The sequence below is a fragment of the Euwallacea fornicatus genome, chromosome 2 (assembly GCF_040115645.1).
Source record: "Euwallacea fornicatus isolate EFF26 chromosome 2, ASM4011564v1, whole genome shotgun sequence".
In the NCBI taxonomy this organism is placed as follows: Eukaryota; Metazoa; Arthropoda; class Insecta; order Coleoptera; family Curculionidae; genus Euwallacea; species Euwallacea fornicatus.
Genome location: NC_089542.1, coordinates 1,999,454 through 2,012,763, shown reverse-complemented (window position 1 = coordinate 2,012,763; position 13,310 = coordinate 1,999,454). Strand labels below are relative to the sequence as shown.

The window sequence follows — 13,310 nt, the reverse complement described above, 5'->3', positions numbered from 1 at the left end:
ACTACCGGCGAATGGGGTCTCGTTGCCGTTGAAGTGGTGGTACATGTCATTGAGAAATTCTATTACAATTTAGCTCATTTTCAAGCCCCTCAGGGGGCACATTTTGAACACTTCCTTCAAACGAAAAGAAGTTCATTTACATAAGAGCAATTCTCTTTTTTTTATTTTCTTTTGTTCTGCAATAGCTGCGCAACCGCTTGAGTTAGCCAAAGGACGTGATACATGAAATGTGTCCAGAATACGAGGGAGAATCAGAAAGTTAAAAACAGAATTTTTTCTATCACCCATAGGTATTCCGTAACGTGCCTGGTTGCAACTCGCAATAAATGCTTCCACGACACGTGTGCGTACATGGTGATTCAGGAGTCCTGTTAAGACACATCCGTTACATCTAAACAGTATACGTTTCTCAATCATATTGCGTTTGTTAGTGGACCGGGGGTATACCAAATGCTGCTGTTGCCCTTGCGAATGGAGCAGCAGCGCGCGAGACCGTCATTATATACAGGAGTGGGCATCACATCGGGCACCAACTCCAGGGCTGAAAAATTTCACACGTGAACCACTAGTTGCACCGAAAAAGGTGGCGCTTACTTCCACCTTTGCATGCAAAATGGGGCCCAAGAAGAATTTTGTTAAAACAACATATCGGAATCGAAGAAGATTATTCTATCCAGAATAAAAATCTCCGAGAGTTAGTGAGGCAAAAATTGAAGAGAGCATATTTGTGAGCCCACGAATGGGGGAATTAATGGAATATTTTGCAATACCCTCAATGGGGCCGAATTGCGAGATTGGAGCGCGTTTGAATGCGCCGTTAAAAACTTTCCTGGAAACGTGAAAGCTAACAGTTACAAAGATATTGTGAGTGAACCACTTAATGCTTATAAAGGGATGGGATGCATCGTGCCTCTAACAACTCACTTTCTGGACTCTAACTTCGATTTCTTCCCCGAAAATTTTGGGGCAGCAAGTGGCGAGCGTGAGAAACGGTTCCGCCGAGACATATCTGTCATGAAGAAACGACATCAAGGTAAATGGAGTGTCACTTTGCTTGCTGATTATTGCTGGACATTGTTAAAGGACACTTCGGTAACAAAAGAGCGCCGTGAAATATCGAAAATTACATTCCGATCTACGTTTAAAATTAATGGAAAGATATTATACGTCCGTCGCTGTGTTTTGATAAGAAACAGCATTTTATGGCAGAGAAACTGGTCGGGTGATATAAAACATTTACAGTCAGTGGCGGGTTTTTTTGGGGAGTTTTGCATAATGAACGTCTGGTTTCACTCAAGTCCCCCCCCCCCCCAAAAAAAAGTGAATGTTTTTATAGCAGTGAAACTTTTAAGGTTTTCCGCAAGTCGACATTAAACATCTTACAATTGTGTGGGGGCACTGAGTCGCGTTTCAGTGTTAATAAGGCTTATGAAAAATCCCCTAATGAAGTTGATTTCGCGTGACGAGCCCACAGGAAAGAACAGGATAAATCATCACCCCCGCAAAAACATTCCCTTCCTGTCAATGACGTTTTAGTTTACAACATCAGCCAAATTCCCGCTGAATTGACGATCGCCGTGGATTTCAGGTGAGACGGGGGTTCGGCAGTGTTCGTCGCTGCTCGTAGACCTTCGGCGAGGGTTTCCTCCCTTAACCGGCCAGAAAGTGTGGCGTCAGTACGCGAAAGACTCACGGTGGGGGTTGGATCGACGGCCCCAGTCAACTACGGATTAAACTCTCGTCGGATCGAGTGAAAAGTCGGTTTTTCATAATTAGTGTTCGGCTTGGGAAAAACCGGATTATGTGGTGGTTTGAGGTGTTGTTTTTGTTAACAGTGGTGGTGATGGCTAGGGGCCAGACCATCGTCGAGGAAGCCGATGGTGCCGATCAAGAGGACACAGGTTGGTACCGGTATTTTTACTGTTCTCAAATCTTGGAAAGCTCTGGAAGTTTCCGCGAATTCCCAGAAAGGGGCCGTTAATCGTCGTGGCGCAAAATATTAATGGCCATGGGGGATGATTTGTGGGGGCGGTTTCAATGAACTTCGGGAGCCTTTTTGTTATGCAAACTTTGGGGCTCCGATATCTCGGCGATTATTAAGAAATCCCATAGAAGCGGCAAAGGAGGGAAGCCGACTTAAGAGCTGAACTATAGAGGTGCTTAAGAGTTACTTACGTGCCGCTTGATTATTATTTTTTTACTTACGGATCCTCGAATTTGACGGCGATCATTAGGCACGTGACTTTCCTGCTCCTATCCTTTGAGGCCCTCCCGGTAATTAAGTCCTATACTTTCTGTCATCAGCAGCATTTTAGACCTCCACCTTATCAACCTAAAAGACTCGCTTTTCCAACACTAAACTTGTCATAAATCGATTTTTGCACAAGTAACTTAAAGGGCAATTTATGTTACCTTGAACCGCAACAATAACGAAGCTTTAAGGGTCTGAGAAGGGTGCGATATATTGTTTTAGTCACGACACACTTTTCCTGTCTCCGTTGCCCCCAATGAGGGCTCACAGATGTTTACATGTACAGGGGGAAGTTTTCAATTAAGTTCTCCGTGTTATTAAGGGCGCAAAGTGTTATCAATCATACTTTGAGAGGAAAATGGGGCTAAAAGGTCCGGACGCCGCTGTGCTTAGCCGTAGTCAATGTTAATAAGTTCACTAACGGTCAGGGATTGTGAATGTCCATATATAGGAAAACTCGTTGGAGAAATTGTTTGTGCGGCTTCATGAGAGCTTGCGGCAAATCCAATGTGGTACTCCACTGTTCACGTAAGAAATCCGTGAAATGTCAGTGTCGTGCGAGATATAATTTTAACTAAGTCAATTTTACGGTTTTCCCCCCTCCCTTTTCACAATCTGATAAGCCACTGCTTTCAGAAAAGCTAAGTCGTCGATTTTGTGCACAATCTCGGCACGTAGCAATCCAGTAGCCTGACATCCCTAGCTTTAAATTTATTTGACCAATTACTAAAATTAAAAATACTTTCGGAGAAATCCGGGAAAATTTCACCCCTAATCAGTGGAATGGCTGTCAGAGGAGTCCGCTTCCATCCTTGAGACAGGACAGCATTTTAATGATTTGACTCGATGAAATCTGGCGGGAAAATGCGAGGCTCGTCTCCGTGGTGCGCCACTGTTTTAAATTTAAAAAAAATGCGTCGATTCCGCAACAAATTTGCAAAATTCGCATTACGTACCTGTATCGCATGCAATTAAGCTCAGCATATTTTACCTTGCAACCAAAATCAGTGGCGTGCACGAGTGAACTTTAAAGCGTGAGCTCCGGAGGAAGTATGGTTCTAAACTCGAGTTTCAAGGCATTGAAGACAGGACGTCCCTGGCTTAAACATAAACATTTCATACTGTAAACATGACTGTGCACAAATTTCATCATCAATCAATCAATCAAGGTGGCGGGCATGAATTATTTTGAAAGCGGGCAAACTAGGGGACATTAGGTTCTAAAAACGGGACACGCAGCCTGATGATGACAATACAGAGGAGTATTTTCCAAGTTCCCGTGTCACTCTTTCCTCCACCGAGTTCGTACAGAAGCCCCTCATTCTCATAAATGCCGGTCTTTTCACATATCAGATTCTTGCATGATACATGAGAATAGGAGCCCTGATCGTACTAAATGCGACATACGGACACATAACAGGCCAGGCACGCGGCAACAGGGACAGTTGACGGTCTGGACGGATGACGGATTCAACGAATAACATCCACCCGAATCCCTAAACAATACAAATAAAATACCCAGTGGCGTACGTCAAATCCTCCGGAAAAAAGTCTCATAAAACCTGTTTATCGATCGCCCCCTTTTGTGTGTGTTTTCTTCTCTACCTGTCGCTATAAAACTTCTCGTTTATATGGAAAACAGCCACCGTTTTAGTTAAGCTTGTTTTTAACTGGCACAGTCCCTCTTCCTCGGCTTACAGACTCTTCGCTCTGTTAAAAACTTTTTATTCCCCAATTGCGCCGTTTCCCAACTTGCAGAGATTTCCGTCGCCCTCAGTGCGGTTGAATTACTTGGTTTTCAAGTGAGGGGCATGGACCCCCTTACAGGGACAACAATGCCAAATGAGAAATTAAATATTCCTCTGAGGGCAGATCAAAGTTTCAGCGGAAGTTTCTAAGCCGAGCTTAGAACGTCGGCTCAGGTAGAGACGCGATTTCAAAGTCACAAAACGGATTAGAGGTCTTGTGTCAATTGGGGCATTTAATCACCATAAAATATTTTCCCTGTTTAAAACTCTAAACACTAAAGAGACACGCCCTGAGGCACGAACTAATCAAACCCTCTTCCCGTGTGTGCTTGTGATCAAAGCAAAGCTCCAACTCTATTGAAAACAGTTTGTGAAACTTTTCTGCCTAAACTATAAATTAAACGGAAGGTTTGCGCTGCAGTATCCGTCATGATTAAGCGGCGCCGCTTACTTGCTCCGAGTGTGTAAATTGGGCTTAAGGTGGCAGAGTCGCAGGACTACAAGGGGAAGTTTGCAGAGTTTGATTTTGAGGTTTCATCCTGAAGCAGCGAAATCAGTTTCATTACTGTAAATTATTGGGTTCAAGACGGACGATATCCGGGTGGAAAGTCAGCCGAAGCTCTCCTGAAGAATCCAAACAAGATGGAGGCCGATCGAAGCATTGCGAAGCGATCTTGAAAGTCGCCGGTCTGTTCGCGAACGCTTTACGTGCTACATAAATACAACCTTTTAACAAATCTCCGGAAAATGGCTCAACTTAAAGGTTATTGGATGTATCTCCAGGAGTAGTAGAGAGCAGCCTTGAAACTTTGCATTGTAGGTAGAATTGGCAGGCGACATGAGGACGTGAGGTTCTAATCGAGGTCTTGATCAACAACCGCAAGGAACGGAAATTTTCGGTGTGACATTTTAGCTCCCGACTAAAGGGAGAATTTCTGGCATAAAGAGAGATAATTTACTCCCCAAAGATTGTTAATATTTTCGCTTCGATAGCGTAATTATCTAGGACGTGCAGTTCTGGAAGATGAGGTTCTAAACATGATACAGTAGAGCCTGATTAACAATCACATTAACCGCAGGTTTGCACTGCAATATTTTAGCTCCTGGTTTTAGGGAGAGATTTTGGAACGAAGAGAGTTGATTTTCTCCCCGGAGAATATACTCGGTTCACGTAATTATCATCGGCGTGCAGCGCGGGGACATAAGATTCTGCGAAAGGTGCAGCCTGAAAAACACTCAAGTAAAAGTGAAATTTCACCAATCTTGATTCGGGTTACGACTCTCATGAGCAGTGGCGTACCCCTCTGCGGAACTGACTCTTGTGGCGTGCTGAACATCAGAACAACAATTTTAGTTAAAATCCCCGCAAATCGATAAATTGTGGAGCACTCTCGAGCTATATTTCTATGCGAAAGCGGTAATAAAATACGGCAAGACCTTTGAGGTACGGTGGCCCTTTAGTTAATATCTCGCTGGCCAAAAACGCGATTTATGAACCCTGATATAGCTAATAACGCCGGTAATCTGTTATATTTTCTGGGACATTAATTTCTCTTTTTTCCAGACCGATAACCCATCTCTAAGTCCCATATATCTGATACCGTGATTACGTCTTTGGATTTCTTCTTACACTTTCCCAACAAAGGCACGCCCTAGGGTCTAGTTGGCCCTAAATAAATGACACAGATCGCGTGAGGAATAGAAAAGGTGATTCACATTGTGTTTGAAGGGAAATGAAGGACATCGATGACTCACGGCTACCGTGAGAGGTGTCTGTAACATACAAAGTAACGGGAAAGAATATAATTATGAAGGGGCGTTTAGAGGCGCCCCATTTGGCAACGTTTCAAGGCATTAGGTCACGCAACGTTTCGGCTTATCGTGCCTCGTCATTCGCGGCTCTTATCAGTTTTCGGTGCTGTGTGTGTTTTAGGCTCATGATGGAAATGTTAATGGTCTACAGGTATCATGCATAATCAAACAATGGCGCGTGGGAACAGGCAAAAGATCTATGTAAATCGGTTACAGGATTTTGTCTAAAGACAGAATTGATCATTTTCTGGTAAACCTGGTCGCGTCAATCCGCATAGTTTTATTTTGGTATTTTTTGTAACACTCCGAAAGTCCGACTCTCGCAGGGGAAGTGAGCTTCTAAACAGGGGGCCACAGGTCGAGGGAGTCTCAAAGTTAGTATCAAATTTGCCGCTTCCCAACGGCTTTGAAAGTACACAAATTTTCGCTCCGATCGGCGCATTACCAGGGCAGTGTGGTCAGGGACACGAGATTCTAAACAGGACACCGCATGATGAAAATTCACCTTAAAATTAGATTTTACGACAACTCCGATCTACGTTAAAAGAACGAGATATTATGTGCGGAATATTCTTGAATCCCCCGGCACCTTTTCATCCGATATTTCATATTTATCGAAACAATTTTATTGGGCCACTCGGTGTCGTTTCGAAATTCCAAACGACTGCGCATAAATCAAACGAGCTTTTCCCGGTGAAAAATGTATAAATGCAAATCGCCCCTGCCCCGAGATATCAAGCAGATCCAGGACAGGTTCAAGTGCGAAAATTGAATTAATTGGTTATACGTTTCCATAAATTGGAGCGTGGAGAAGTGCGAAAAGAACGGTCCTAGGGACCTTAAAATTCCCACCTGGAGGGCTGATTTATGTATAGCGTTTCATCTCTGTCTCGACCGTAATTGTCGTGTCTTCTAAAGTTTTATAATTACATGACTGGGGTCTCGGCTTCTTACTACGAATAATGAACGTCTTGTTGGCCCTTAATAAGGGCGGCGTGGTTTAGTTTTCGGCGACGACGTTTACAAAGAGTACCGCAACATTCCGGCGATTCTGGATAATGGGCTTTGCTACACGAGCGGACGCTTTGAATGTTCGCTACGTGGGTCGGAGAGTGATAAGTGTGAGGAGTTTTCTAAGTTTATATTAGGACCGACGAGAGTCGGTTTGTTTCGGTTTTGGCGTGGTTTTTTTTTGCGGGACGACAGGAGATGGAATAGGGATCGGGAAATAAACTGCTACGAGGCTGGTAAATTATAAGCATCAGGTTTCAGTTTGATGAGGTGAATCTGTCTTCTGCAAAGAGCCGAATTTGGATGCGGGTTGAGTGTTCCTCAACTGCTCATGGCACGCCGTCAGCGATTTGGATTTTAAACGAGAGGGAGTGTGAGTTTCACATCAATCCCAAATAATCAGACGGTCCCGCCTTTCCTACCTGTACTCAAAATTCAAAAATTATCACTTTCTTCTGTGATATATGGCGGGGGCGTGGTTCGGAGAGGCGACGCCCCAATTAAAGACGTACGTCGTCTGAAATTCAATATATATATATAATTATATTTTGAATGATGTCACATACATATTTGTGTGTGTGTGTGTGTGTGTATTTAGTAGAAACATGTGGTCTGGACACATTATAATATAGACAAGAGACCATGAAGCCCTACGAAGTCTGGAAAATAAAGGCATTTCCTAACTGATCTAAAACTGCAATAACTTGCTCTCTGACCATCTGTTCACCAGAGGCGTATAGTCCGGAACGTGAGCGTCTAAATAAGAGATAGTGCATGGATGTGTATTTTCCTGAAAAAGCACGAGCATTTAGTTTTTGATCGCTCACTTATCAGACGACTGCGGTTAGAGAAAAAAGTTCGAAAGTAGAGACAGTACAAAATTTATTGTTATGAGCCCAATTGCTGTCACTTTCTCCAGTTTCCCTATCATTCAGAGAGCGAAATCTCATATCTGAAGAGGTCCCCGCTCATGTGAAATAAGAGTCAGATAAATCTAAGTTAACTCGCGAGGCGGAATGGAGAAAGTTCCTCCCCGGCTGCGATGACAAATCTAAAACAATAAGCTTTGAATGGATATTTACGCGAAAACTGCGATCGCTTTTAGTTCCTTTTCGCTCCCTGGAATTGTACTTTATTGACTGAAGCCAGAGGCGGAAGTGGAAAAGAAAATAATTGCCGCGTCCCGAAAGCCGGCCCCGGCGAGAGAATTATTGGTTATTGTAACAGCCACCGGAAGTTTGCTATGTCATTAGTTAACTCTAGAGTATCGGCGGTTTTCTTCGGAAAAAAAGACACACTCTAAACTCCGAGAGTTTTCGGACGGTAACAAAAATTCTCCACCAGCGCTAGAGTGCATAAACTACCTTATCGAGACCAATAAATCGGACTTTTAAGAGATTTTCAGGCCATCAGGGAAACGGGCCATGATGACGTGCACTGCATCCCAACAGAAAGCAATCCAAGAAAAAAAATGTTCCCATTTTGGACTCCCAGGTCAAGGCGCAACCTCAGAGGCTTGTACATTTAGCATTGCCTTTGTTGTGGCTGACGGTGCTGCTTTAATGGTTGAAACGTCGGCAATCAATCAAGCTGGAAATATGTTTTTGATTGGGAAATTGGGAAGCAGTGCTACTCTACACTCAACAAGTTTGCAATTCCTGAGATAAATGAGCTACAAAACTAGTTGTGGGTCGTACTCGGATCCAATGGCGTTGCAAACTATTTTGCAGTTGATAAATGTAAAAGATTGAAGAATTGACGCTATTCAGATAAAGCAGCTAAGCACGTATTTTCCATAGTTCCTCTGAGATTTTTCCTGGATTGCTACGCAAATTTGAGTGGAACGGTACCGGGTCAAAGTGTAAGGCTGCCACCAAAAGCGTGATCAATAAACGTTCCCTTTGTTGCTGCTGCCGATGCTCCTTTTATTTCCGAAACTGCGGCAATTAATCAACATCGAAGGAGATTTGATTTATTAATAGACGCTACAGACAGGCAACATCAAAGCGGCCTGAAATTGCTTTATTTCAATGGAATAGTGGCAATTTTCCCCGATTGATATCGGCTGTAAGGCGGCTATCCCAGCCTAAAAACCGCTTACACATTGCGCCGGTTTCCTCTCGCCGATATATTGTTGCCGACACTCGACTGGATCTATCGGGTTAGCTTGTCTCTTCCTGGATCCGCTCGATCACTCAACCTGGGTTTTTTTCGCGAATGATTGGCTCTACAGAAAAAAAATTTCGAAGTCATCTATTTTTCCACTCCGCGCCTCTTCTATTGGCCTGAATTTCTTCAAAGCTCGGAAATATTACTTTTTACGAATCGACCCTCCCATATGAATAATTTTCCATTGAGGACCAAATCGGCTTGACATAAGTTTTATGGTCCTGGAACTCGATGAGTTCCCGGCTCACAAAACTTACAGTCGCACAGAATATTGTCATGAAATCGACATCGGTTGGAAAATTAGATGAAGCTCCACTTAAAATAGAAGTAACCTCTGGCTCGTCTCAGTTGCCAATTACGTTGCCAATTAGACAACGACTGCTCCCCTTTAAAATCTAAAAAGAGGTAAATTTGTCTTGCGAAACAAATTCAAAGTCTCTCATAACGAAATTAACGTCCAATTTTTCCGAGACGTCAAAGAAGTAGAATTAAATATTGTCCTTTGAGAAGGCCCACAGAGGAGGCAATTTCAAAGTTAAATTGCAAAAACCGGAATGTTTTTCTTTATACTATTTACGTTGTTTATGGACATTCTTCACGTAATACGAGGCATGTTAGTGACAATGGCCAGAAAGACGAGTTTCAAGTTGGTGGAAGCTTCCTTTGCAATCCTTCGATTGAAATAAAACTTCCCGCAGCCGGAAGTTTGTCCTGGGGCGTTCGAGTTTCCTTTAATTAGTGTCAGTGGCTCCACCTTTTTGAGTTTGCGAAGGTGTTGAATAATTAACACGAATATTCGCCGCCATTGCTCCAAATTTACTTATACTGCGGACCAGGATCTTCGATTTTTTGCGCATAAAAGGGCGTTTCTGCAGAAATTTAAAGCTTCCCCTGGCCCTGCTTCATAAATTCCCAATAAAACTTGGGCACATATCACTGGAGCTGACGTCAAAAGCTATTTAAATGTTGACTTTCAATTTTCCGACGCCGAAACGCTCCACTTCCGAAGGATATTTCGACGAATAACTTCAAAGCTCGAGGTACTCTTCCGTTAAAACAAACATAAATTTCGCATTTTCGACTCGTGTTTCTAGTCTGCCGAAGGCCCAAGGTTGTTTCCTGTTTTTCCTTCTTAAAGTTAGTCAGCTTAAATAACTTTCCCTATGAATTTTAACTAGGCTGATTCTGAAAGTTCTCGAAAACGCCCTAGAATTTACCAAGGATTTAAGTTCAACTTAAAAGGAGTGGAGATTTAAAAAATATGAGCTTTAGTAAACTGATGGTCTGAGCATTAGTGATCTTAAGCAAAACGTGACTCCAAATTAGAATGGGTGTTTCTCCGAATTTAGAGGTGCCCAAGCCCTTGATTTTCGAGTGAAAACCGAAGGAATTCGAAACTAAAACTTCAAAGAAACTGCGAGAACATTTTCGGGTAACTATTTTAGTAGTAAATTCGAAGTTCAACATTCTAATCAATGGAGAAGAGCCTAATATTCAAACTGAGAGGGGCGTCTCGTGATTTCAGGCTTAGGCAAGCACTTTTTCTTGAGATGCGGGTGAACCAATTTGAGCATGGTGTCTGGAGAACCAGAGAAGGTGTTCCCGTGATTTTGAGCCTAATTGAGGTCTAAGCCCTATGCTGTAGAGCCACCAAATTTGAAGGTCGACAGCAGGAAGATTGGATTTTTTAACTCGAGAAACTGAGGGGTACTGAGGGGAAATTGCGGACGACCGCCCTCGTAAACAAAAGACTAGACAATTTGGTAAACGAAAAAAAATTTTAATCTAAAAAACCTAAGGGATGTTCGTCGATTTTTGCGTTAAGGTGAGGACGGACCTTAGGGCACGAACTTAAAAAATTAAAGAAAAATTGAAAAAAATGGATTTAAGGAAAGCGAAGCGTGTGGATGGTGAGGCTTGGACAAAGATCTTCGATACACGAATCTATCGAAATTGAAAAGGTACGTTTCAGATTGTGCGTGTGTCAAATAAGTAGTGACCCTGAGCGTAAGAACTTACACACTTGGGGAAAAATTCTAGGGAAACAGTGGCGTCTTTAGGAAGAATCTCGAGTAAGGAAATTCACAGACAACTCGTGACCGGTATGATGGCACTCTGCAACTAGCCTCTTCAATATGATGTTCCTAAATCACTCATAATCCTTCTCTCTCAAGTGCTGAAATTCCCTCAAATAACTTTTCTCCAGGCCAAAACAATAAACCCTAAGGAAACGTCGAGACTGTTTTAAAAATCCGCCCGATTTCCTGCTATAGAACGCGCACCGACTCTGCAGCTTTCCGCCTCTAATCCCGACACAAATGCTTCATAAATTGCAATTAGCCAGTTTAAGGAAACGTTTAAAATGCGATTCGTTATCGTTAGCCCTACAAAACGGCCCAGTCACTCGTTGCCTTTAAGCAGCCGAAGGTATTAGGGCCAGTTGCAATCGCGTTCGAAATTTATGTTTATTGCAACTCTATTTTGTAGTTTTTAGGAAAAGTTTTTCAGAAAATGACGAGTCTTGCTGGATTAGTTAAAAGAGAAGACACGACGGCAACAGGGAGGGACTGGGAACTTCGGTACGGGCTCAAATTTGTGTGCTGAAAAATTTTATCGAAGGCTAATTTTTGAGGGTATTCGCCGGGGACATCAAAGAGTTGAAATGAGTTATTGTCTGCTTCGCCTTTGAGGGCCAATTTAAAGTTTTATGAAAGGGGAGCGTAATTTTCGAATGTATGAGGCGCATTTATTTATCATGGAGCTTTCGGAACCAAATGAAGTTTTGTCCCTATTGTTTCTTGATAATATTAATCACAAGCTCATCAGCTTCGGCCTTTGCAACGCGACTGGCAGGAACCCCCACAAAAATTGAAGGGAAATTTCTTTCCTTCCACATTGAATTTGTTTTACGTCTCGAATTTTCCTCTCGTTTCGCATTTTACGTCCAGAAGCCTAATTGCCTTGTGCTTGCTTAAGCAAAGGGTAAACTCGATTACACTTTTTACCATACGCATTAGCTGCCTTGCTCGTTTTAGTTTCCCTTGCTGGTCGCAGACAAAGGACCGAAAGAAAAAGCATAAAACAACTTTGATGATTTGCTTTCTTAGACATTTTCCATTCTCCCTGCAAAATTGCCAATCTTCTTGAAGCCGCGTTATGCTAATCCATCTTTTCTATAACCACAAAGGAGATGGATCCCTTGACCAGAGGGCACTGTCGACTGTAAGGATAAGCTGCTTATCAATCATGGTTTCTCGACCTTTAGCTTATGAACCCTTGGAGATATTTAAAGGTGTATCTACATATATTGTGGAGATGTCACAAGCATGAAGGAAACTTTCAGGGATGGTTTCGATAACGATGTTTACTTTGATCGCAGGTACGGTCGCCAGGTTGATGGGATTCGTCGTGGGGGTCGAAATGCTGAAGTTCTGCGGGAGGTTTCTTGGAATCGCTCTGTTGTGAGCCCATTTATTCGCTCGTAAGTTATAAAAATTTCAGTTTGTTTGGTCGAAAATCGCAGGCATGCGTCAAGCGAAAGGGTACAGAATCAATTTTCGTGCACTCGATACATTTCTCAAGTCTCTAGCCACTTCTCAGTCCATGATTCTCAGCTCAAATTCGGCGAAGCTTGGATCGAGGTATTCCTTGAAAATTCCTCGAGATTTTTCGTCGATTGTGAAAAAACTAGTAGAACGGCTGCATATAAGGTGGGGCAGTGGCGCGACCGAAGTTCTGTCCGGAAGGAACTGAAAAATTTACGTTGACTCGTCAAAAGTCAGGATAGTGCTTGTAGATAATGTTAGAAAGTGATCAGGGGCAAATTTCTACATTCTACTTGACCATTCAAAAAATTCGAACAGGGGCGTGCGAAACGGAGATAAATCAAATATTGACAATGAAACAAATGCCCCGTTAACTTGCGAACTAAGTTACCGAAAATTCTCAAATCTGAACACGCCATTTCTCACTCATATTTAGCCTCAGTTCAATTATTTGTTCGATGTCTCTAAAGATTTCGGGATAATCGTTAAAAAAGCAGACGTGCATGGACCGATAACGTTAAGTAACGTTCAGTAGTCAGATGCTATGCCCAATTGTGGCCTTAATTTCAAAAGTGTCTATCTGGCTTTGAATGCTGGATTTCTAACTTAAATTCGGACGAGAATGAGTTGATGTATTCAGTCAATTTCTTCAGAAGCTTTCAGGTCGATTGGATAAAAACCAGAGACGAGCGGATAGAGGAAATAAGATAGTTTTTTCACTTCGATTTCTGAAACAATTTGATTCTTTCAAGCGTAATGTCTCTTGGGAAATAC

At 42.6% G+C, this 13,310-nt stretch overlaps 2 protein-coding genes across 2 annotated transcripts in view; one reads left to right on the top strand and one right to left on the bottom strand.

Annotated features, from left to right (window-relative positions):
• Positions 1 to 1,318: 1,318 nt before the first annotated feature.
• The window catches only part of LOC136345211 (protein turtle homolog A-like), a 97,133-nt gene continuing 85,141 nt past the window's right edge, over positions 1,319 to 13,310 (top strand). Inside the window, exon 1 of the mRNA XM_066293298.1 lies at positions 1,319 to 1,901. Coding sequence (XP_066149395.1) covers positions 1,802 to 1,901 — 100 coding nt within the window. The 5' untranslated portion in view covers positions 1,319 to 1,801. The remainder of the gene's footprint in view (positions 1,902 to 13,310) is intronic.
• The window catches only part of Sdhaf3 (Succinate dehydrogenase assembly factor 3), a 96,452-nt gene continuing 90,736 nt past the window's right edge, over positions 7,595 to 13,310 (bottom strand). The window contains exon 4 of the mRNA XM_066293572.1: positions 7,595 to 7,612. The gene's annotated coding sequence lies outside the window, so the exon portion shown is untranslated. The remainder of the gene's footprint in view (positions 7,613 to 13,310) is intronic.